The 27,124-nt window shown below is 35.3% G+C and overlaps 1 protein-coding gene across 1 annotated transcript in view; it reads left to right on the forward strand.

The window, feature by feature from the left end:
• Positions 1-27,124, forward strand: part of TRDN (triadin) — a gene marked incomplete at its 5' end in the record, with an annotated part of 426,296 nt that overhangs the window by 290,895 nt on the left and 108,277 nt on the right. Inside the window, 1 exon segment of the mRNA NM_001082743.1 lies at positions 7,562-7,609. Coding sequence (NP_001076212.1) covers positions 7,562-7,609 — 48 coding nt within the window.

Genomic DNA, 27,124 nt, shown 5'->3' on the forward strand with positions numbered 1-27,124 from the left:
TACAAAAGAGACTTTTAAGACGAGTGGACAGAAGTAAAAACTAAAGGGTGACAAAATTAAAGGACATGAAATGTAAAATACAGACAATCCTTCAGAAGCAAGTGGACTGGGGATAAAAGAAGGAAAATGAAATAGCTTGTGTTCTTGTCTAATTCATAACCATCTCTGTTACTCTTATAATAGTTGTTTCTCCTTCTCTTAAAGACTAACTTTTTGGGTTTTGCCTTCTTAATCAGTCATCTATTCTGTTTTGTAGCATTGTTCTCTTTCTCGTTACTAACCTTTTCCCCTCATGTTGGAAATATTTTCCTCATTACTTTTGTATCCAGAATTCTGAATGGTAGAGTGTTTACCATCATTTTTTCCCTCCCACAATGATAAGGCTTCTGTCCTTACCACATCACCAGTGCTCTGGTTAATGTGATGACATTATCCTTGCTAAACTAATAAAACCATTTCAGTCCTTGCAGACTAGAATTTTCAGTGCTATTTAACACTTCATCTCTCACTAAATCTACCTTTTGTTGGGATTCCACGATAAAACAGTCTTCTGGTTCTCTCCATATTCTCCACCCTTGATTTTTGATTTCCTTGTGTTTTCTTTTTCTTTGTGCCAACTGAATTTTGGGTGTTCCTAGACTCCATTACTAACCCTCTGATTTTCTTATTCTAAACTCTCTCCTGGTGAGATATGACCACTGTCAAGATTGAAGCTGAGCAGTGTATTCTGAAGATACCCAATTCAGTATCTCCATTTCAGACTTTTATGCAACTTTAGGCTTACTTGTATATGTTTAGCTGCCAAATAAACATCTTCAAATTCACCATCTTTTAACCTAAACTCCTTATTTGCTCCTCCCAACTTGCTTTTCTTTGTAATGGGTAAAACTACAGTTTACCCTCTGGCTCACTGGGAACCTGGTAATGAACTTCCATCTTTCTTTCTCTCCCTTCCACCTGCTTATTTAAAGAAATTTAAATTCTGTTGATTTTATCCTCATATGTTTTAATATAGTTTCTCCTATTTGAAACCATTCATTTCATTTTAATTAAAGCCTTGTCTTTTAATTGAATCTGTTTATAGACCTCATTACTGCCTTCATGTCTTTATATTTATTCCACTGATTCACATCTACCAAAACTCCCCAATACCCATACTAAATTGTCAAAGGCATAAAATTGAACAAATCATTCTTGATTTAATTGTTCCAGCTTCTTAGAGCGGCATCTAGAGTACTCCAATATCTGGCTCTTGTATTTTTTTCCAAATTCATATTCAGACATGCCCCCATTTTGTATGCAACAGCAATATAATATTGCTCATAATAATAATAAATGTACTAGAAGTATGTTTCAGGTAAATTGGTAGAACAAAGGGAAGAAGAATAGATTGTATCACCTAAAGAGTTATGAGAATTCTTAATTCCTATCTTTCCACTGTAATATATAACCAGGGATGCAAATGAAATAATGTACAGATTTTTCTTCTTTTGTTACTGATTTACGCTATTGTTCCAGTCATTGACATCTACAAATATTACCTCTTTTAAAAAAAAGATTTACTTATTTATTTGAGAGGCTGAGTTACAGCCAGAGAGAGACAGAGGCAGAGAGAAACGTCTTCCATGCACTGTTTCACTTCCCAAATGGATGCCATTGCTGGAGCTGGGCTGATCTAAAAGCCAGAAGCCAGGATCATCTTATAGGTCCCCCACACGGGTGCAGGGCCCCAAACACTTGGACTGTCTTCCACTGCTTTTCTGGGCACATTAGCAGGATTTTGGATTAGAAGTGGAGCAGCTGAGACTCAAATCCGTGTTAATATGGGATACCAGCACTGCAGGCAGAGGCTTAACCTTCTACACCATAGTTCTGGCCCCCAAATATTACTTTAGTATCTGAATAAATTTTGAGTCAGTAGCATTACCTTCTTATATACTTGGAAATAATATTTTGTTATGCAAAGCCTGCAAGTCTACTTACCAGAAGTAATATATGCAGTATTGGGGAATTTTCAACAACAAAGCACTTTTGTCTTCTCATCAAGTTTTTAATATAGTCCATCTTCAGATAAGCCTCACTACTCAGGATTCAAAGTCCCACAGCTAATGGCAATACCTTAGAGCTTTCAAGGGCACGATGGAGAGATGCAAATTTTATGGAAGAATGGGTACCTATGGAAAAGTCAGGGAGAAAGTAATGAGATGACCTGTTCTTTCCACTGGGATCTCACTCACAGAGATCTTCTCACTCACAGAGATCTTTCATTTAGGTTTTTTTTTTTTTTTTTTTTTTTTTTGAAGGAGGTACCTTTCTCTGAAGGGAGGAGAGAACTTCCACTTTGACTATGACCTTGTCTAAATAAGATAAGACTCGGTGAACTCAAAAGGCTTCCATAGCCTTGGAAACTCATGACTGGAGCATAGGGAGATTACTGATGCCATAAACAGGAGTGTCAATTTGTTAAGTCAACAACAGGAGTCACTGTGCACTTACTCCTCATGTAGGATCTCTGTCCTTAATGTGCTGTACATTGAGATTTAGTGCTATAATGAGTACTCAAACAGTATTTTTCACTTTGTGTTTCTATGGGGGTGAAAACTGTTGAAATCTTTACTTAATGTATACTAAACAGATCTTCTGTATATATAGAAATTTGAAAATGAATCTTGATATGAATGGAAGGGGAGAGAGAGTGGGAAAGGGGAGGGTTGCGGGTGGGAGGGAAGTCATTGGTGGGGGGAGAAGCCAATGTAATCCATAAGCTGTACTTTGGAAATCTATATTCATTAAATAAAAGTTAAAAAAAGTAATGAGATGAAAGGCTGGAACAAATACAAATAACATTTCCACTTTTCAGTTTAGCTTCACTAACCCTAAGCCGGGTATTGCATTCTTAGAAAAAAAGTAACTATACTTTGTTTCTTTTATTTTAGTTGTGACCTCTGAAGGGAGTGCAACAAAATGTTGTCCTTCCTTGCTTCCTTCCCTCCCTCCTTCCCTCCTTCCCTCCTTCCCCCCTTCCCTCCTTCCTTCTTCCCTTCCTTCTTCCTCATTCTTGCTTTTCTTCCTTCCCTTACTCCTTCATTACCCCTCTCTCTCTCTCCCTTCTTAAAGTATATCCCTCAAAATATAAAGGAAAGAAAATCTCTTCTCTAACCAACAGACATTTAAGGTACACCATGGATAAGAAGAGAAATTGAGCCAGTTCTTTTGACTGCAAGAAGTTTGAAAATGCACTTACTTAAATGGGCTACTTACTCTTATAGTTTATTCTCCCTAGAATTCAGCTTAATGAATTTTACATTAGAACCAGAAATCAGAGGATCAACATTTTATGCAAAATGTCATCGTTTAAGCATAGATCATCAGCATTTTTCAGTGACCTTTTCTGAGGAACAAGAAAACAGTGCTTTAGGAAACCCATCTCTTTAATTTAATCTGAGTGCCAGGAATTATGAATTCATCATTGAAAAGAAAACCTGGTCTTTGTGTGCAAGTCACATACCATTGGCTTTCTGACAGCCATTTGTTCTTTAGAGGATCAGAAAACTATATGAAAGGACTTCAAAAAATTCATGGGAAAATAGAACTAGAAAATAAGTTCATGTTGATGCAAAATTTTCAAAAAACCAGTGCAGAGTTTTTTTCATAATACACATTTTCCATGCATTTTTTTACAATCCCTTGTGTACCCCCTATATGATATTTATATTGAGTTTTCTGAATAAAAGAATTATGAATATGAATACATACTCATGTGGTTCTATTGTAATTATAAATTGCCAGGGTTTTATTTGTGCATTTATTTGAGTGAGAATATTCACAGAAGAGACTAATGTGGCATACATCTTACTGGTCTCTTTATAGCATGTATGGAAAATCTCGCTCTAGTTTGGTTTTCAAGGTATTGTGCACTTGGCCAGTCCTCTATTTTTAGGCTATCTCTGCTATGGCTTTGATGGTAAATGTGCTGCAGAGCCCCGTATGTTAAAGAATTGGTCTCCAGGAAGTGCTTTCAGGAGATGGCATAACCTGTAGTGGGAGGGGACTAGTGAGAGCTCCTTAGGTCCTGGGAGAAGGTGGCTTTCACATGACCCCTCAGATTTTTGCAAGACAGTTTATGTAAAAGATTGAGCTTGGGCCCACCCTCTCTATGCTTCCTGGATCATCATATGATCCTTCGTCTGCATGGGCTCTGCCATCATCCATCTAGAAGCCTTTGTCAGAACCTGCATCATGCCTTGGACTTTTGGCTTCCAAAACTGAATCGAATAAAATTATCTTTCCTTTATAAGTGGCTTGTCTCAGGAATTTTTTTTTTTTTTTTTTTTTTTGTAATGATGAAAATCTGACTAATACAACCTCCTAGTTCCTTTCTGGAACCAGCTGCTCCATCTGCACTTGTTCATGTTCCTCCCGGAAAATCTAAGACTTTCCTGCTGCTTTGCTTTTTGCACATCTATTTTCTACACTTAAGATCTCCCCTCTTCCAGGAAGACCACTATCACCAACACTGATTTCTAATGGCCACAAATATGTGCAATCATTGCAAACAAAATTTTAAGAAACTGATTATTTTCTCTCTCAACTCAACTCACGTTACTTACTATTGCTACATCTCATCTCTTTGTCAATTTGTACATTTAGCCACCATATAAATCTACATCAGCCACTTACTATGTCAGGAACAATGGTAAGTGCTATGGAAAATGTAAGCAGTACATTTCTGAGACTCTGATGGGACAAAGAACAAAAAAGACAGAAGGAATTTTGTAAATTTGAAATTGTTGCTATTACAGTGTAAGGGAAGAGTCAAAATTTAATTTATTGCATCGTTTTCTTATTTTGGATTCCCTGTATTTCAAGAATATTATTAATATCTAAATTCCAGATAAATCTTAGTTGTATTCTTCTATTTCCTTTTCCATATTCTCTCTATCATTTTATTTTTAAATCCAATTAAAGTTGTGTTAAACCTCCTCCCCTCTTCTATGTTTGTTAACTTATATAACTTTATATACCTCTTTGTCTTTGTTAGCTGAGTTCTTAGATATTTCTTTGCATACATATGTCCTGTTTACTATTTGTTCTATAGCTATGTCTAACTGAATTTTTCCAATTTTAATTTTTTACTACTTCTAGTTTTCCTTCTTTAGTTTTCAAACATAATTATTAAATATATGCCATTCTTAAAACAAGATTGAAAGAACAAATAGGAATTAGTCTGTGGAATGATTATGTTTTAGGTAGAGATAAATAAAATAACAGCTTCTGTTCACTGAATTCTTTTTTTAAAATATTTATTTATATATTTATTTATTTATTTATTTAAAAGTCAGAGTTAAAGGCAGAGGGACAGGCAGAGAAAGAAAGAGAAAAATCTTCCATTAACTGGTTTACTCCCTAGATGACTGCAACAGCCAAGGCTGTGCTGGGCTGAATCCAGGAGTCAGGAGCTTTTCCCAAGTTCTCACATAGGTGTAGGAGGCCCAAGCTCTTGGGCCATCCTCCACTGCTCTCCCAGGTCATGAGCAGGGAGCTGGATCAGAAGCAGAACAATAGGGAATTGAAATATCACCTTTACGGTATGCCAGCATTGCAGGCTACAGCCTAACCCGCTGCACCACAGTGCTGGTCCCTGTTTACTGAGTTCTGTGCTTACAATCAGACTGGTTGTTTCAAAGTTATTTTCACCTAGACCTCAAAAACAACTCTGTAGCACTATTTCACTTTTAACTTAAAGAATAAGGCCAAGGGTTAAATGATTTGAACAGATTTATACAAGAATTAAATGGCAAAAGTAGAGTATATTATACTGTGTCAAACATTTGCTCCTTCTTCTAGGGCACATGGTCCTTAGAACAGCTAAACTGTGCAAGGGGATTCCAATTCAATTTCATCAAGGTGGCATGTACCAATGCATTCTCACTAGTCAAAGTGATCAGTTTCAGTTCATAATTGATCATAATGATACAATTAAGAGTCAAAGGGATCACATGAACAAGATTAGTGTCTGCTAATACTAACTGATAGAATTAAAAAAGGAGAGAATGATCCAACATGAGAAGCCCAATACACAGCAGACTCATAGAATGGCAGATGTCCTAAACAGCACTCTGGCCTCAGAATCAGCCCTGAAGGCATTCGAATCCCACTAAAAAGCCCATGAGAGTATTTCAGGAATGGAAAGCCAAGACACTGTGGCAAAAAAAAAAACAAACAAACAAAAAAAAAAACAAACACTAAATGAAGATCTCTGTGGGTGAGATCCCAGCGGAAAGAACGGGCCATCAAAGAAGGAGGTACCTTTCTCTGAAGGGAGGAGAGAACTTCCACTTTGATTATGACCTTGTCTAAATAAGATCGAAGTCGGCAATCTCAAAAGGCTTCCATAGCCTTGGTAACTCATGACAAGAGCCTCGGGTGATTACTGATGCCATAAACAAGAGTGTCCATTGTTAAATCAACAACAGGAGTCACTGTGCACTCACTCTCCATGTAGGACCTCTGTCCTTAATGTGTTGTACTATGTGAATTAATGGTATAACTAGTACTCAAACAATACTTTACACTTTGTGTGTCTTTGTGGGTGCAAACTGTTGAAATCTTTACTTAGTATATACTAAATTGATCTTTTGTATATAAAGATAATTGAAAAAGAATCTTGATGTGAATGGGATGGGAGAGGGAGCGGGAGATGGGAGGGTTGTCGGTGGGAGCGTGGTTATGGGGGGGGTGGAGTCACTGTAATCTAGAAGCTGTACTTTGGAAATTTATATTTATTAAGTAAAAGTTTAAAAAAAGAATAACTAAACTGTGGTGATTGCTTTTCAAATGATTTTGGTGATTTCTGCAGAGTAAGATGGCAATATTTAGTTCCTTGCCATTCTTTCATCTAGTGATTGCTAGTATGCTGTGAAGTTTCTGACATGAATCAATTATTCCGTTAGGTTGCACTAAGTCTGTGTGAACATTGTCTACTATTTTGATGACTAAATAGGTAAACAGTGAAACCGCTGGAGAGGAATAAAGCTTCAAGAAATTATGGTGTAAAGGACATAGCACCTAAATGGTTATTTAACTTTTGGTTACTTGTACTTTAAATGATTTCATTTAATATTTAACTAAATCTCAAGCAGGGCTATATTGCCTGTTCAGTTGATTAAACCAGGTTAAGCTTGCATTTAAAGGAGCATTAGACGACATTTGCAAAACAGTAAGTGACATCAGCAGTAAGCTGGAGTGTAAGTCAATCAATCATTGTCCTGTCAAGTGGAATTCTTTGTAAGTTTTATTTATCAAAGGAATAAAGTAGAAAAGACTGTGGGAAGGCTACCCAGAAGAAGGCAAGGGATTATTGCTTTTTTTCTCTAAATTTTTAAGATTAGATTTGAAATAGTTTCAGTTGCATTATTGAGAAATGAGAAATGTTTGGAGAGCCTTAAAATAGCTTGTTTAGAACGAATATTTGGTGTCAGATGATTTCTGAAATGCTTTTTTGAACAGAGGCACCATTCCTCTCCAGAATTCTTATTTAAACCTTATCTTTGCTTTGCAGCTGTACCTGCAAAGAAGGAAGAGAAAACAACCAAGACAGTGGAGCAAGGTAAAAAAAAATGAAGGAGGTTGACATTATCTTCCTTAGAAAGACAACAACATGAGGAGGCAAGCACTGGATACAGACAGGCGGAAGACAATAACCTTTCAATCTTTTGCTTTGTATCACTGTCCTTGCATATTTTTCCATGTCAGGGAGAATGTGAGGTGTCAATCTGGTATTGAATTTCTTTTGTGTAACTAAGCTTTGAATACAAGTCTAGGACAGGGAAATTCCACGTACTGCTGAATTAAATCAGAATTCCTGAAGATTGTTGGTAACAAGGAAGAGACCTGGGGAAACTGCAGATACAATTCTGTTCAATTTGTGGTTTCAATAGCACTTCCCTGATCATAGTTCGATGCAAAGGATGACACAATTTTCTTATAAAAAATAATTTCTACTGCTTGAAAAATACATGTAAAAGTTAAACCAAATAAGAAAAGCAACAGCAAATGGAAGTTATTAGTGTTTATATTATAACTTCAGCTATTAATTTTCCCTAGAGTTCTGAAATTCCAGTGTCATAAATTCCAAGCTATAAAATTATTATGCATTTTATTTTTATTATGTATACAACTCCAGAACATGATTGTGAAAAATGCTATAGTACACTAAATTTAAGACATTTAAAATGGAATTGTCCTTTTTAGAATTCAAAGTATGCTAATAATTTTAATTGTTGCTATCACTCTTCTTTTTTATATATCATTATATTTATTAAGTATTACAACAAATATAATTAGAACCAGCATTTGTTAAGGACTAAGTCAAAATAGCTCTTCCCCTAAAATTTGAGATTCAATTAGATTTTTATTATCCTAATTTCAGAAATTTAGAATTTTTGATATAAATTTATCAAGAAAATTATTCAGTCTTTGCATTTCACAGGAACAATTTTAAGTTAAAAATTCAGTTAAGGATTTATTTCCATGGGAATTTCAAAAATAAACCAAAAGAAAACCTCACTGAAAAAGTTTTTCAATTTGTTTTAGCTTATGGGACTACCTGAAATTTGACTTCAAAGAGTATTTCTGTCAACTTATTTTTGAAGAAAAATGGATATTTTAGTCTCTAAAATATAAAGTATTAGCTAAAACCCAATTTCAGTTTATTTATGCAATTTTTGGTTTCTAATTTTTCTTTTAAAAGTGAAGATAATTACACCTTGCCTGCTTGACAAAATGTTGTGTAGCTCTAAAAGACATATGTTATAGAATGTGAAAAATCATAAATTCCTATAAAAGCATATAATATTTACTTGGATATTTTTATAAAATCAATTTCAAAATAAGTAATATGATAAATTATCTAGTTGTTTATATTTCACTGAACATCATAGTTTTTTTCTCCTCTAGCCTAAATGTATAGATTAGTGATGGCATTTATAGATTACTCTCATGGTCACAGCCTATTCAGATTGACTAAAATATATAAGACTCACTCTGTAGTAGTAACTAACAGATAATTAACCTGAACATTAATTGTTCATTTTTCTCACTTGCATGTTGATATGTTTTATTACTTCTACAATGTTTCCTCAAGGAGATAAAATACTGGAAATAGCTTATAGAGATATGAATGTAATTCTTAGTATGATCTTATAATTAGTTTTTAATTAATTAAATTACCTTTTATCTTATGAAAGGTTAGGCACTTGGCTTGTGTGAAAAATGAGGTTCTCTCAGTGGCTCTTGGAATGGTCACTTAGTAAAGCATTTCAGTTTCTCATTTTACCTGACAATATCTTCATATGATTCAACTTTAATAATAATAGAAGCAGTATATTTAAATACAGTGTACATAATGATGGTTTTTAGTAATTGATATGAAAAATATATACTGTGAGATATTAATAAGGCAGAATATTTCTGATAATAAATTATAATTAATTACATTTACATATTCTATCATAGTATTTTAATATTTATTTATAAGATTCTTTTAAGTCTATCGTGTACTTTTATTTCTATGTAGTTTTTAGTTATCTCCAGAAGTATAAATAATATAAAACAAATTTATAATGCATTGAACTACAGTTAGTTGATAAAGCATGATCGACATTCAGTTAAGTTCACATTTATAAACTTCATTAGGGAAAATTATTCTGGTTCTTATATTTATTAATAGATTTCTGATATACTTTGTGATACAACTCTAATATGTTTCCTGAACCTTAGTCTATATTACCAGTATATTTGAGAAATATTGACTGAGCTAAATATTACGTTATGGGAAATGCATATTGTGAGACAGGGAACGAATTGTGTTTTAATATAATTTAGTATACTAAATCTCATACATTTGAAAGTTAGAAATTTATCTAATTTAATTCAGGTAAAACTCCGAAAACATTATATTTTGTCTCTAATTTATAATTTGTGTGTTTTTTGAATATTCTTATGAATATCTTAAATTTGCTGGATTAAATTTTGAATAGTAAGAAGCACTTTAGTGATTCTTCCAATTTAGAGGAATATACATGTGCACACACATGTACACACACTTGCCATTGATTGTTTCTCCTTGTTTAGAAAGGAATTACCTAAAAGTATAAGGATACTTCTTAGAAAATGTTTTCCAAAGTAAATGTTGCTACCTTTTTGTGGATAACCAAGAAATGGCAAAAGTAAAAATTGATAACACATGCTACCATAAGAGAATTCATCTTTATACAGTTGTTTATTGTATCTTTGTTCAGAACTTTGCATTCCAAAGTACAGTTAATTGGCCATATTTAATTGTCAACTTTTTCCTTGGAAATTCTTCACAAAATTGACGTGCCTTTTTAAATCGCATTTCCCTGTATCTTATTCAAATTCTTCCTCTCTCTTTCAAGATGAAACCTTTATTAAGATTTAACTGTTACTAGTTGGGAGGTGGCCAACTCAGTCACTCTAAAGGAACATTCTGAGGTATTGTGATACTACAAGGAGACAAGTCAGCATAACTTTCAAGATCTGAGTCATAGGTTGGAGTCCCAGAATCTCCCTGTTGCTAATTTCCTTTCTCAAAAGTGATTTAAATCCAACAATGTACAGGTGAATAAAAGAGTTACATATTACATTATTTGCAAACCATCTTTCTTTTTCTTTCTCTCATTCACACCTATGCACAGCATCTCTTGAGCCTTCCTTTGAAGTCTATTCTAAGAAATTTTAACATTGCCTGCTTTTTGATAACTGTCCAATAAATACTCACAGAATTAGTGCAAACATGGAGAAACTAAGGTAGAAGAAAATATTGAGGATCTAGATTTTAGGGAGCTGTGTCTGTAAATGCTAAGTTTTTTTCTTTGTAAATCAAAATATGACTTCCCATAGTGAAGATGGGCAAGTATTTCAGAGACCATTTTATAAATGCATAAATCATTCTTCTGTATATATTATTTTAAAGTGAAAATAATAGAGGAAAATCAATCATTGAGTAGGCATTGACTATACCATTATTGCCTGCTATTTGTAGATGATTCTCTTTCTTGTACACAAGTTCAGATAGTAAGGTCAATGTGAACAAAGACATTAGAAAATTTAGATTGTAGTAATTGCACCTATGGTTTGATGGGTTTATTTAAAAAAAATCCTTAAAATGAAAGAGGAAGTTAATAATCACCTGTGAGAATCAAAGAATGTGTGTAAATTTAGAAATGTCAGAATTTTTCCTAGGTATTCTTATTTTTATAATTAGCAAACTCAACTAGATGATCTCCTGAAAAAGTTTTCTATTCAAAACAGTTTTTAAATACCATGTTCCCTGTAGTTATTCCCTTTTTGGATTAGAGTCAGTCTAAAATGGTTTTCATTTTTAAGATTCTGAGATTCAAATGTTAAGGAAAATCATTCATTATAAACTTAAATACTTAAGGACACTTCAGAAACTTATAATTAGGTTGAAGTTTCATTGCAGAAATATTAAATATAGTTTTCCATCCTCTTAACAATTAAAAATCACTTCCAAATCCAGTTAAGTAGAAACATGAGAAAATATTAAAAGAAAATTAAATAGAATTTAATTGCCTATTAAGCACTAAGAATAAATTTCAACACAGGACCCATTTTATTAAGAGTAAAATTGGAGACTGTGAATCATTAATGTGTCAGAATTCATTTCTTGTTATAAAATATTCAACTTGGCATGAAATTAATGAGTGTTTCACAATTTATAAACAAGCTAATGTGTGTCCATCTGCAGAATCTTCATTTGTCTTTGATGCTATTCTGTAAACAACGGTACACTATATCATTGTAATAGTTCTTAAAATTGTCACAATAGTAGGTGAAACCCAAGTTCTATTATAAGCTTTGTGTATTTATCATTGTCCTGATCCACGTTATCAGATTCTTTTATTCTTTGTACATACACTGGTCCTTTTGGAATCTGTGATGTGTACTTAATGAAGATATATCACATATTTCAAATGAATGTTAACTATATCTAAAAATAATGAATTTCCTGGATAAAGCTTAATTATTTGAATTATGATGGTTTGATTTCTTAGCATGTAAAAGTTACAAAAAAGAAGAAAAAGTTTTGCATTTAAAATCAGTGCAATAAAATTGAAGGTTTAGTTAACAAAAATTGTATTTGATTGCTTAATATGTGATTATAAACTAAACTACATGCATATGTTAAGTCATGCTGTTGACCCTCAATAAATGTTAAAGTGTAATGACAATATTTTTGATTTCTGTGAATTCCAAACTTTTTGACAACAGTTTGTATTTTGGTTTTTTAATATTTATTGAGCGCCCACAACAGGCTAGGCGCTGGGGAATGGGTATGAGGGGAAAGGTTCGGGCTTCAGAAAGAAGATGGCCTGTGTACAACACATGTAAAAATGAATATGGTATACTTGTTTATGTACTTTATGTGTCTGTAACAGAACCGTTAGCAATTCTCTGCCCCCACTTGCTTACATGCCACATTTAATGTCTTCTTACTCTTATTTTATATTTTGAAAATGATTTGCTCTCAAAATTACTTTATCTCATTTACAGAAAACTTTTTTCTAGTCCCTATGCACCTTCCAATGACCCAGTATTCCCCTTTATTTAGTAAATAAACAAATCAAAATCCTAGCCATCCCAGAAGAGGCAAGCTCACTCAGAAGAAATTGGTACTGTTCCATTGGTTTCCTATAAAGTACCACCTTCTGCCATGCAACCTTTGACTCCATGTGACTCAAACATTTATTGGTAGCACTGCTGTTAAAATTAAAGACAACTTCAGCCAAGAAAAGGGGCAATCCGTCAATGATGTGAGATTTGGAAGATGTGTGAAGAGGCATGAATTAAGGATATGCCTTTCTCCCAAAAGTTAAAAGTTCTTCATTAATGTTCCATCTTTTCCAATAAGTTAAAATATAGCTTGATCACACTTAATTGTATTCAGGATATCTACAAGTGCATACGGGTCACACAGACAGATCATTGCAAAGCCAAATTTCTGTACTCAAGTAAATATTCTGCCTTTTAATTTTCATGAAGATGAATCACCACTGTCACCAATGTGGCCTCTCTGTCCATCTTTTTCATTTCTTTTTTTTTTTTTTAAGAAAATCTGGGTATTTTGTAGAGAAACACATTAAAACAGTATGATTACCTCAGGGACACTCCCCCAGCACAGTCCTATACTTCTCACTAAAATCACCCCTCCTATGACCTAGGAACCTCTAGAAGTCTCAGTTCAGGAAAACTCATAACTGCATGAGCTAAAATATGCTACTACCAAGACAAATAACACACTGAGGGACTATGTATTACTATTTTTTAAATATTTATTTTATCTATTTCAAAGGCAGAATTACAGAGAGATAAAAAAGAGGGAGAGACAGAGAGAGAAATCTTCCATCTGCTGGTTCACTCTCCAGTTGATCAAAGTGGCCAGGGCTTGGCCAGACTGAAGACAGGAGCCAGAAGCCTCCTCTGGATCTCTCAAGTGGGTTCAGGTGCCAAGCACTTTTGCCATCCTTTGCTGCTTTCCTAGGCCATTAGCAGGGAGCTGGATCAGAAGTGGAGCAACCAAGATTCAAATTGGTGCCCATAGGAGATGCTGGCACCAGCAGGCAGCAGCCTCACCCATTATGCCTTAACACTGGTCCCAACGTGTTACTGCTTGCATTCTACCTTTTCAGTGATTCATAAATTTAGTCTCTTAATGGAAATATTATCAATCTTGTAATTATTATTTTTTAATTTAATATGTATTTTAAAAGGCAGAGAAAGAGAGAGAGATCTTCCATTCACTGGTTCACTCCCCAAATTCCTACAATAGCTAGGGCTGGCACAGGCCAAAAATTAGAGTCAAAAACTCAATCCACAATCCAGTTCTCCCTCATGGGTGCTAAGCACCCCAAGTACTTCAGTCATCAGCTGCTGCCTCCTGAAATGCACATTAGCAGGAAGCTGGAATTAGGAGGGGAGTTGGAATGAACCCAGGCACTCCAATATGGGATGTGAGCATCCCAAATAGTGTTTTTTTTTTTCAAAGATTTGTTTATTTATTTTGAAATCAGAGTTACAGAGAGAGTGGGAAAGATGAGAGAGAGATATCTTTAATCGACTGATTTACTCCCCAGATGGACACAATGGCAACAGCCTAGCAGTGGGAGAAGCTGAAGTCAGGAGCCAGGAGCCAGGAGCTTCATAGGGGCCTCCAACATGGGTGGTAGGGGCCTAACCACTTGGACCATCTTCTGCTTTTTTTTTTTCAGGCCATTAGGAGGGAGCTGTATTGGAAGTGGAGAAGCCAGGACACTAACCGGTGCCTATGTATGATGCTGGCATTGCAACCAGCAGCATTACCTGCTATGCCTCTAGGCAACAAAGAGGATTGCCCTGCCCTAATCCCTAGTAGTGTCTCAACTGCTACACTAAATGCTCATGGCTGCTCCAATTTTTTAGGGTCTTTAAAGCAGCAAAATCATTTATATCAAATGGGTGCTATTGCACCACTTATTTTATAATTCTCAGACTTCGTCTTGATTTAACTTCCAACAACATTCATGTAAAAGTAGTGGGATGCAAATATAAATCATTTTTAAAACCAAGTCAAATCTGGTTATTAATATAACTAAAGTTGTTGTATGAACTTTGAACTTAATGATAGTGTACTTCAGAATTTTTGACCAACTTTATATAAGTTAAAATAATTTTCAGGTCTGGTGCCATGGTGTAGCGTGTTGGGCCTCTGCTTGTGGCACTGGCATCCCATATGAGCACTGGTTCCTGCCCTGGCTGCTCCTCTTCCTGTCCAGCTCTCTGCTAGTGGACTGGGAAGGCGGTGGAAGATGACCCAGGAGCTTGGGCTCCTGCACCCACGTGAGGACCCAGGGGAGGCCCTGGCTTCAGATTGGCCTGGCTCTGGCCATTGCAGTCATTTTAGAATGAGCCAGAGGATGGAATACTTCACTCTCTGTCTCTCCCTCTGTTTCTTTGTCTTTAGCTCAGCCTTTGAAATAAATAAATGAATCTTTAAAAAATTAAAAAAAAAAACACAAAGTTTATAGTCTTGATATTTGTCAACATCTTAATATGAGGTTGATGGTTTTCTAAAACATTCTTAAATCCAAGATTCGTTTTCCTTCTCATGATAGGGAAAATTTTCTTACAAATAATATTTTCCCTCATGCAGAATTTTCATTGCCATTAGCAGGATTTAGCATGTAAAACAGTTTTTAAATATTTAATATAGATATTTGAGGATTAAAATTTTGTTATTAAGAGAATTATCCATTTTGTGCATTTATTTGGCATTCTAGACTAGACTGTATAAAAATTGTGGAAACACATTTGAATCTTTATCCCTTAATATAGCAAGAAAACATCCATAGAGATCAAGGATGTCATTGAGCTCTTAATTATTTTCATTAATATTTACTTTCATTCCTGCTATTTTGTTGAAGTCACATATAAGTGGGGTCTCTTCATCTCTTTTTCCCCCCTTAGGGATCTTTAGCAGAAAGCATGTTACAAGCTAATACCTTATATGGTTGAGTGGACAAAGCAAAAGTATTTTCTTATAAAAGGTTTTAAAATTTATTTTTATTTATGTGAAAGAGAGATATAGAAAAGGAGAGAGAGTGCATGCACAAAACAGAGAAGGAGGGAGACATTTACCTGTTGGTTCATTTCTCAAATGCTCAGAATAGCTTGGGCTGGGCAGGGTGAAGCCAAGAGCCTAGAACCCAATCCAGGTCTCTTAAAAAGGAGTCAAGACCAATCCCTGCAGCCATCATCTACTGGCTTCCAGGGTGAAGTTAGCAGGAACCTGGACTCCAGAGCAGAACTGGGACTCAAATCCCAGTCCTCCAATATGGGATGAGGGCACCACATGTGGTGCTGCTGTGCCAAAAGCTCACCCTAATATTATTTTCTGAGATGTTTTTTCTTGATATTGATTTATTTCATTTTCAAATGTGTTTCCACTAAAGGCCTCTTTCTTGAGAAAATAAAAAGAATTGCCATGCACTCTCTTGAAAAATATTGCTTAAAATCAATGGCAGTGTCACATCTTGGAGCCAGTTAATGGAGCTTAAGCTCTATACTTAGAAATCAAATTTCGGAAATCTGAACTTACAAATCTTATATAAGCACACTTGCTACTTGCTTATTATGTTAAATTAGACATTTTGTGTCAAATAATCACAAGAGCAAACATGAAAATTGTATTATCATTCAATGTTAAAAGTACTTGCACCGTTTTGGCTATTACCACCTCTCCAATTTTTCATAGAATGGTGTTAAACTGAAAAGCAATTTTTAAGATTATAAAAATTCAATTCAGATGTTGCTTTGGAATTTCATAATGACAAAATTACTTGAAAGGAATTTCTCCATCATTATGAGTTCCATTATTATGAGTTGCAAAGTTACTTTTAATTCATTTATTTATAATATTTTTACTTTAAAAGGAAGGCAGATTGAGCTCCCGACCACTGCTGCACTTCCCAAATGACCACAAAGGCCCTGATCTTATAAATCCAGAGGTAGGATCTGGGAACTAAGCCCTGGTCTCCCACATAAGTGGAAGGGATTCAAGTTATTTGAGCTATCACCTGGTACCTTCCACTATCTGCTTTTGTAGAAAGCTGGAATCTAGATGCAAAGCCAGGAATCAAATTCAGGTACACTCCTCTGTGGGATATGAGCATCTTAACCAGTCTCTTAAAGGCTTGGCCAAGCAACTGACAAAGTTTCAGGTTTGTTTTATTAGATTTTTTATACAAAGAAGAAAAAAACATTAGAGATAACCTAAAGCATTTATATACCCATTGAAAGCATTGAGAATAGAAACTGTGGTGAAGAATTTTAAACTTGGAGTTAGTGCTTGTGGTTTGGGCTTTCAAAGAAGTAACTGATGAAAGCCAGCGATGGTTATGAAATGTTAACCTCCTTGGACAACATAGTACAAAGCTCTCTCAACACAAAACTTAAGGCTTAGTCTAACCCTACCAGCAATTTTTTATCTTATTCTGGGCTAATTGTTTTCCTTGTCCAGCCCTCTTTCTAAACCAATATTGTTTTATTAAACAATACCTAAAGGACTTTCTAATTCTAATATTGTAAAATTCTCACTTTAAGGAAACAATCCCATGCCTGAAAAGTTTTTACTTTACCATAAATGCAGAACAACAAACTTTGCATTGTGATTGCAATCATAAGGTAAATAGTACAAATAGGAAGTCAGATTCATATTTTATAACTAAAATATTCAAAAGCATCATGTAACTTTGCTAAATGTAATGATAATATTTGAAATATTTGATGATATTTTTAAAAAGCATACTTCAGGACCAAAGCATGCTATGGAATATCAAATCAAATGACTTCAACATTCTCTAAATATGAATTAAACATGAAATTCAGAACAATATTACATGAAAAGTAGAAGTGAGGAGACACAGAAAAGTCTATCAAAAATGATACTGAAGACACTGTCATTGGAATCAGGTGAATGTGAATAACATAACTGTGAGTGGTGGCTATTTTTACAAAATAGCAATAATATTTTCTATGTATTGTTGGTTAGTCCAGTATATATCATAGTATCTTAGAAAACTTTATTAATTACCTTGACAAAATAGCAGAATAATCATTGGATTTAGGGTCTTTAATACTTCCATAACTAGAAGGTTCTACGTTAAACTTCTTAGTAGAATTTTGTACAGCTTCCATTGCCATGAACCTAATTGTCATGTCCAAGACCCAATTCACTATTTTTGGCCCACTTTGCATATTTAGTGATTCAGCCACATTAAGTTTTGTATTCCATGTTTTATTAACATGGTTTATTTATTTATTTACTTATTTGAAAGGCAGATTAGAGAGAATGAGTAAGATCTTACCTCTACTGGTTTACTCCCCAAATAGCCATAACAGTGAGGGCTGGGCAAAGCTGAAGCCAGGAGCCTAGAACTCCATCCAGGTCTCTCACATGGATGGCAGGGCCCCTTATTGGGCCAGCTTCGACTGTTTTTCCAGGTTCATGAGCTGGGATCTGGAACAGAATATGAACCAAACCAGCACCCATACGGGCTGCAGGTCCAGCAAATGGTTACTGCACCTCCATGTCAGCCCAGAAATTCGATGTTTATTTGTTTGTTTGTTTTGTAATGGCATTCCTTATGATTGTGATGCCTCCCTTATTCTTCTTTGATAGTAGTTTTCTTTATCAGTTTCAGAATCATTCACAAATGTCAGTGCTTTCCTGACTTCTTCCACTCTCTCATGTTGTATTTGCCAATCCTATGAGCTCAGAGTCTTGTGCCTGTAACTTTAACATTGTATGTAGTCTGTCTATGTGAATGCATCTAACATAGACTAAACTCCACGCAACCATCCACGGTTTCTGGCTCCCTCTACAAAAGAGGCACTCAATAGATATTATTGATTAAACCTAGATTGTCTTTTAAAATATAGATTATATCCTCCTTCTTATATATTGTTTCAAACAGAAGGGACTTAAAGGGACCTGGAGTTTCTGATCTACACAATGGGCACTTGTTACACAGGTAAACACTATAGGAAGGACAGTTTCTGATTTGTTGAAATGGTGATAGCTTTGGTTTTTCTCCAGCCACACCTTTCTCGGGAGTTGCCTTCAGCTTGCTTTACACATAGATATCCATCATCATGTTTAATGTAATACTAGAGTGAAGACTTTTAGAATTGTTCATGGAAATCTAAAATGTTAGCACATCAAATTTAACAATGTATAGTAAGAATTAAACTTGGCAATATGGGATTTATTCCAGATATGCAACTTTGGTTAAATATGTAAAAATAATTGCATATGGGGGGCTGGCGTTGTGCTTAGTGGTTAAAGCTGCCACCTGGGTTGCTAACATCCCATATGGATTCTGGTTCATGTCCTGGCTGTTCCACTTTGAATCCAGCTCCATGCTAATGGCATGAGAAAAGCAGCAGAAGATGGCCCAATAGCTTGACTTCTGCACCCACATAGCATACCCAGAAGAAGCTCATAGCTCCTGGCTTCGTTGAGGCCATCTGGAGAATGAAACAACTAATGGAAGATTCTCTCTTTCCTTCCTGCACCCTCCCATAATGCTGACTTTCAAATAAATAAACAAATCTTTAAAAAAAAATCATCTCATGTAATCATTCACATCAGTGTCTGATAAGAAAAAGATACATAGAAAGCACTGGACAAAAATGCAACACTCATTTATGATTAAAAAATCTTTTCATTAGTGAACTAGGAACAGAGGATCTACCTCACTTTCATTATGAATATCTACCAAAACATTCCAGTTAACTTCATGTATACTTCAAAAATATTTATGTATTTATTTCATTTTATTTGAGGAAAGAAAGAGAAAGAGAGAGAGATTTCTCATCTGCTGATTGAGTTCCCCATTGCTGGCAACAGTCAAGGAGTCCAAGTCTAAACCATTCTAGATCTCTCACATAGTTGATGGGGTTCAGGCACTTGAGCCATCATCTGCTACCTCCCAGAATGTGCACTGGCAGGAGGATGTCATAAGTGGCATAGCCAGGGCCCAAACAGACATTCTGGTATGGAAAGTAGGCATCCCAAGTTGCAATATGGTAACCTAATCAGTGTGACGAACACCTTCCCCATATGCTTGTAAATTATTATTTACTTTTTATTTATATGGAGGCAGGGAGACAGCGAGAGAGTGAGAGAGCAAGAGCACAAGAGAGTGAGCGAGAGAGAGATTGACAGACAGTGCTCCTGTTTCCTGATAAATTTTTCAAATTTCTGCAAAAACTTTCACTGAAACAGGTTGAAGTTGGGCATCAGGAGCATTATCCAGCCCTCACTTGTGGTAGGCAGAGATCCAACTGTGTGAGCTGTCATCTGTTACCTTCCAGGAACTGTCATCTTCTGTCTCCCATGTTCAGTAGAAATCAGGAATCAAGGATAGAGCTGGGAGTTGAACTAGGCCCTCCAATATGGAATGCGGGCAGCTCAAGTGGCATTCTAACTCCTGGGTCAAATGTCTGTTCCACTAATACGCTATTTGATGATGAGAAATCTAATGTTCTCTTGTTGAGATCAGGAATAAGACAAAGATGCACTTTATAATCACTCGAATTCAACATCTTGCTTGTAAGTCCTTAGCTAATGTGAAGACAAGAAAGTAAGTTGTATGCAAACTGGGAGGACGTAATAAAACTGTCTTCTTTCGAAAACAACATGGTTGTATGTGTGGAAATTCCCAAAGAATCAATAAAACCTACTGGAAGTAATCAGCAAATATAACAAGGTTTCTGGATAGAAGGTCAACAAATCAGTCATTTACTTTCCAAAATACTAGCAACATTTGAATAACTAATAATAAAAGCATAATATTATTAACAGCACCAAAAAAGGGAAAAAAGCAGAAATATAAAAGGTAATGTATATGTATATATGTACATATATATTTATGCATATATTTGTGTGTACAAATATATGTATATATATGGAAAAGTTAAAGCAAAAAAACTGATGGAAGACATGACAGAACCAAATAAATTGAGAGATATTTCATGTTCATAAAAGACTCAATAATTTTGTTATTTGTTGGTTGGTTGGAATTTTTGTTCATGGATTAGATGATTTGTTCATGATTAGATTATATGTCAAGTTTTTTTAAGTGGAAATCTTCTGCTTTTTGAATGATATCATCAGGAGAATTTATTTTTTAAAGATTTATTTATTTATTTTGAAAGTCAGAGTTACACAGAGAAAGGAGAGGCAAAGAAAGAAAGAGGTCATCCATCCAATGGTTCACTCCCCAATTGGCCGCAACAGCTGGAGTTGGGCCAATCCCAAACCAGGAGCCAGGAGCCAGGAGCCAGGAGCTTCTTTTGGGTCTCCCACGTGGTGCAGGGGCCTAAGGATTTGGGCCATCTTCTACTGCTTTCCCAGGCCACAATAGAGAGCTGGGTTGGAAGAGGAGAAACTGGGACAAGAACTGGTGCTCATATGGGATGCCAGAACTTCAGGCCAGGGTGTTAACGTGCTGCACCACAGCGCCAGCCCCAGGAGAATTTACAAAGGACTATTAGGAGAAAATATTTATAAAAGGCATATTAAGAAAGACTGTTATCTGAAATAGAACTATTAAAAGTCAAAAATATTTTGAAATGTCAGTAAAATATCTGAACAGATACCTCACCAAGGAAGGCATATACAAAACGCAAGTAAGCATATTAAAGGTATGCAAAACCATGTCAATAAGAAGTTGCAAGGAGAATTACTTGCCTATCACAATGGCAAAAATCCAGAACTTTGACAGTGCACAATGCAGGAGAAAAAATGAAATGAAAAGAATCCTCATAGCTTTGCACTTATGATAGACACATGTACATTAGATTACCTGGGTTTGGTGTCCAGCTCCAGTTCTTGATGACAGCTTCTGCCAAAGCACACTATGGGAGACAGCAATGATGCTCAAATGATTAGGTTCCTACCACCCATGTTGGAAACCTGGATTGAGTTCCATATTTTCAGACTCAGCCCTGGCCCAGCCTCACCAGTTAAAGTCATTGGGAAATGAATCAGTGAATGAAAGCTCTCTGTCTCTTCCATTTCCCCACACCTTTATCTCTATATCTGTCATTCTGCTTCTCAAATAAAAGGAAATAAAATACAATTATTTTCAATATTTGCTAATGGGGCAGCAAATTTGTAAGAAAATTTAGTAGTTTCTTACAAAACTATGCATATTCCTAACATACTATCAGAAATCACACTCTGACATTTACCAAAATAAGTTGAAAATGGGATTGAAAGGAAACCTGAACACAAACATTTGTAGAAATTTTATGCATGTTTGTTAAAACTAGGAAGTATAAAATACATCCTTCAGTTAATGAATGGGTAAATTAATTCCAGTACATCCATACAATGGTATCTTTATGCATTGCTAAAAATGCATAAGCTATCAATCCACAAGAAGACACACAAGAACATTAAATCATATTGCTAAATGAAATAAGCCAATCTGAAACATATACATATTGAATAATTACAACTATGGCATTATGGAAATATAGGACTATGGAGAAATTAAAATAATTCAGTGCTTATCAGGAGCTTTGGGGAAGAGAAAAATGAATTAAATTTTCTTCAAATAAAGTCTACATGGTAAAGAGATTTAGGGCTGTAAAATTATTCTATTTGATTGGTAGTGATAGAAAATATCATTATATGACTATCAAAAATCCACAAAATGTCCAACACTAACAAAAAACAATATAAAATATCTTAAATATATTTAAATATTAATATATTAAATATAATTAAAATATATAAAAACAAACTATGGGCTTTGGTTGATAATGATGTATCAGCATTGATTGATGGATTATAACAAACCCATTCTCATGAGGGTTGATGGCAGGGAATGCTGCATGTGTTAGATAGGTTATCTTAATTTGACCTGCTAAATATGTACCATATACTGAGTGTTTTATGAGCAACAGGAATTTATTTCTAATATTTTCCGAGACCTGAAGCCCAAGATCAGGTTGATGGCATGTTAAGTTCGGGTGAGGATACTCTTCTGCATTGTATCCTCACATGGAAGAAAGAGGGTGAGAAACTCTATGGGGTCCCTTTTATTTTTATAGAGTCTAATTCTATTTATGAGATTTCTACCCTCATAACCTAATACCTCCTTAAGGCTCCACATCCTGACAATTATGAGGGAATTAGGATTTCAGATATGAATTTTGAGGATCAGAAATATCCAGTCAATAATAAGGACTAAGAGATTATTTTAAAAGTTTTTTAAATGGAATTAAGTGATAATTTTAATTTGAGCAAATTGAAGAAGTCACACGAATAAAAGTGCTAAAGCGATTATAGTATTTACATTCTGAATAGATCTCCACTAAGTGACAGAACAGTATCAAAGCTGTCCTACATAGTAAGCAATTAGAATTTCTTTGAAAATAGGACTCATTTTTGAAAGTTTCCCAGGTGAGTCCTTACTGGTGACATTTCATAGGTTCTGTTTTACTTGAAGTGGAAAAGGACGTTCACCATTAGAAGTTGAAGAAAAAAGCTTCTCATGTGGCCGGCACTGTGGTGCAGTGGGTTAATCCTCCACGTGCAGCACCGGCATCCCATATGGGTGCTAGTTCTAGTCCCGGCTGCTCCTCTTCTGATCCGGCTCTCTGCTGTAGCCTAGGAAGGAAGTGGAGGACAGCCCAGGTGTTTGGGCCCCTGCACCGGCATGGGAGGCCCGGAAGGGTGTCCTGGCTCCTGGTTCCCAGCTGCAGATCGGCCAGATATGGGCATAAAATAGAATTTGTAAGAAAAATATATGGTAATTTATGTTAAATAGGAATTTGGGAACTACTTTGTTGTTTGAATTTTGTATGTTTTAAGAATAAGGAAAAATAAAGTTTTAAGCATTGTGAAGAACTAAAAAGAAAGAAATGTAAAATTTTTAATAAAATAAAAAATAAAGTACTTACTAAATATGCCTATACATTAAAAATTGGTGAATTGTATTGTAGTATATAACTACTTTGGAAATTTGTTCAAAATTTCCTGTATGACCTAAAGTAAAATTCTAGGTAAATTTTAGGTTGAAACACATATAATTTTCTTTTTTTGTCTATGAAAACTATGAGATACTAGTAATTTTATTTGATGGACACTTTTGTCAAACTGAGATTGCAAAATTGGAAAATAGCAAACCATGTTTAGGGTTCTTTGTGTAAAGATTCACAAATACATTTGTTGGAATACTGTGTCCAAAATGAAATTTGACAAATATGTTGACTCATTCAGTAGTGTTTATTGAGTTCTTAGTGTATTTCAGGAGATATGGCCTCTGCTTCAGAGGTAGTAGTTATAAGGTTATTGCAAGCTGGCAGTTATAGATGTGAAATCATTTAATTATTCAAATTTGCTCACTATTTACTTTTGTGGGTCACTTGATAATCCACCATGTTCCCGAAGACATGATATCATAGGTTAGCTCTAACTTTGTCATTTGATGTCTGGCTTCGGATTTCTTACCTCTGCTGGGACCTATGATCTTGATCAAACTACTGATTTCTCTTAACTTCAACTCTCACATCTATAAAAGTTAGATAATTACTCTCATTGGACATAGATGAGAAGTTAAACTTTTCTTTTGTAAAAGTATCTTACCACATGAAATAGTTCTTTTTTTTTTTTTTTTTTTTTGGACAGGCAGAGTGGACAGTGAGAGAGAGAGAGACAGAGAGAAAGGTCTTCCTTTGCTGTTGGTTCACCCTCCAATGGCCGCCGCGGCCATCGTGCTGTGGCCGGCGCACCGCGCTGATCCGAAGGCAGGAGCCAGGTGCTTCTCCTGGTCTCCCATGGGGTGCAGGGCCCAAGTACTTGGGCCATCCTCCACTGCACTCCCTGGCCACAGCAGAGAGCTAGCCTGGAAGAGGGGCAACCGGGACAGAATCCGGTGCCCCGACCTGGACTAGAACCCGGTGTGCCGGCGCCGCAAGGCGGAGGATTAGCCTAGTGAGCCGCGGCGCCAGCTATGAAATAGTTCTTATTCCTCATTTGTGGATACAGGAATGACCAAAATCTGACCCTGGCTTCAAGAAAATTTCCATTTTGTAATAAAGTTATTTCCTTGATTCAAACATGAAAAATTTCATATCTCAGGTTGACCATGACTATATAAGGAAAATCTCATGCCAATAAGATTTTCTTTTTGCAACAAATTCCTTTGTACTAGATTTATGGCTCAGTAGCTAAATCTGTCCTTAGGGAATCTTAGTTCATCCTATGTCCCACGTATGGAAAATGAAGTTAAAACTATGCACACTTAATTCCTTATCAAATAAAAGACTGTCAATTTTATTTTTATATCATTGCATATTGTTATTCTTTCATAAAGGGCTGGATTAAGATAAATTAAGATGCAGCCAACTGAGGTACATCCCTGAATTCCAATCAATATTCTGACTATTAAGGTGTCATGAGGACTACAATATGAAAGAATGCCTGAAGAAATCCCTCTATGCAGCCAAGCTACACAGGTTCAAAGCATTGCAATGATAAACTCAGGTCAAAATTTACTTAAATGAAAAAAGGGACTTAAATGATTTTAGCAGAGGCCCCTTAGCAGGATGATCTGAAGAACTACATTACTGTAAGAAGAGCTTGTCAAAAAGACTATAATAATGAATTCACTGGACAAGACTTCCCCAAGGTGATTGTAAGATATGAACTAAACAAGCCGCACATCTCTTTGTTTGGAGTTTTTATGCCATGTCATATGTCACAGGCTAAGCAGGCTACTGCAGCCCAGCTTGCCTAGAACACACAATGCTTGAGTAATGTAGGAAGCTCTTCAGAAGTGTATTTCCAAAGTGTTACACAGTATTATACAATTAGTAATTTCACTAACTACTCTGCTGATTATGTAAATTAACCTTCAGAGAACAGTTTAATTCCAAAATTTACAATTTCTTGAGAAGCATTTCACCACAATCTCTGTTTACAAAACTGTTCAGATGTCATGTAAGTGAATTTTGTGTGTCTCAATTTTGTAAGATACATTATGTTAATTCCACATCTGTGTACAATGCTTAATATTTAAATTGAGGTATCCAGCATTTCCACTTCCTTTAGCATCTATTCTTTCCTTGTGTTGGGCTTAGTCTGGTTATTCAGTTAGATAGAGAATAACAGAAGAAGAAAAATGTTACCCTTTTAAATAAAACCATGATAACAAACAACTAAAACTTTCTGAGTAAAAACAGTGAGAGTTCTAAGGTTAAAAAAATGAGACACATAAACTTAAGTTCTCATGCACTTGAGTTCGTGTATCCCATGGGAGACCTGAATTGAGTTCTAGACTCCTAGCTCCAGCCTATATAGACCCCAGCTGCTGTATGAATTTGGGGAGTAAACCAGCAGATGAAAGATTCTCCCTTTGTCTCTTCTTCTTGTGCTTTGCCCCTCTGCCTTTCAAATAAATACATACAACTTTAATAAGAAGAATTTAGAATTCATTTTTTAACACAGCCAGAAAGCCATAACTGCTTCATGATTTTGTTGGGATTTTCTAGGCTTTCTAACTTCAGTTTCCTTTTTCAGTTTGGCTATGCTTGACATCAAGCCAGGATGCTCTAGCACATACATTTTGTTATTATCTTCATAAAATGTTACTACTAATAATATGGTTTTGGATTTTAACATTCAGAGTAATGATAAAGAAATAATAGTTGTGTCAATGATATCATTAATTGCAACTTCTTATTTTTTAAGATTTATTTCTTTATTTGAGAGGTACAGTTACAGAGATAGGGAGAGACAGAGAGATGTCTGCCATTCACTGGTTTGCTCTCCAAATGGCTGCAGTGGCCTATCCTAAGCCAGAAGTTTCCTCCCAGTCTCCCATGCAGTTGCAGGGGCCCAGGTACTGGGGCCACCTTCCACTGCTTTCTCAGGCCATAGCAGAGAGTTGGATCAGAAGCGGAGCAGTAGGGTCTTGAATCAGTGTCCAAATGGGATGCCAGAGCCACAGGCGGAGGCTTAGCCTAGTACACCATAGCGCCAACCCTGCAACTGTTTAAACATACTCCATTACTACTTATTTAGAGTCCAAAATATTTGTGTTTGTGCTAGGGAAAAACTAGTGTGGATTTTCTTTAAGATTTTCATGGCTTTATGTTTTCATCTTATCCTTCCCGTGAACTTCGTTTTTCCTTTCTTCTTCTTCTTTTTTTTTTTTACAAAAAAATTCTTATATAAGAAAACAGTACTGTCATACATAATCTTTATATTCTACAAGATAATATTGGAAGAAAAGTCAAAAATTTATTTTCTATTTATTTTTTGGTTAATCTAAAAAATTTTCCAAATTCATTGCTATTGAACTTTTTCTCTCAAAGTGGACTGTTTGTATTTAGTAAATCACTTAACATTTGACTTACATAGACATGTGGGATTTTTCATTATTAAACATCTGGCAATTGATCATAAACTTTTTTTTTCTTTTTATTATTTAATAAATGTGAATTTACAAAATGCAACTTTTGTATT

This window comes from Oryctolagus cuniculus, chromosome 5 (genome assembly GCF_964237555.1).
Source record: "Oryctolagus cuniculus chromosome 5, mOryCun1.1, whole genome shotgun sequence".
Classification (NCBI taxonomy): domain Eukaryota; kingdom Metazoa; phylum Chordata; class Mammalia; order Lagomorpha; family Leporidae; genus Oryctolagus; species Oryctolagus cuniculus.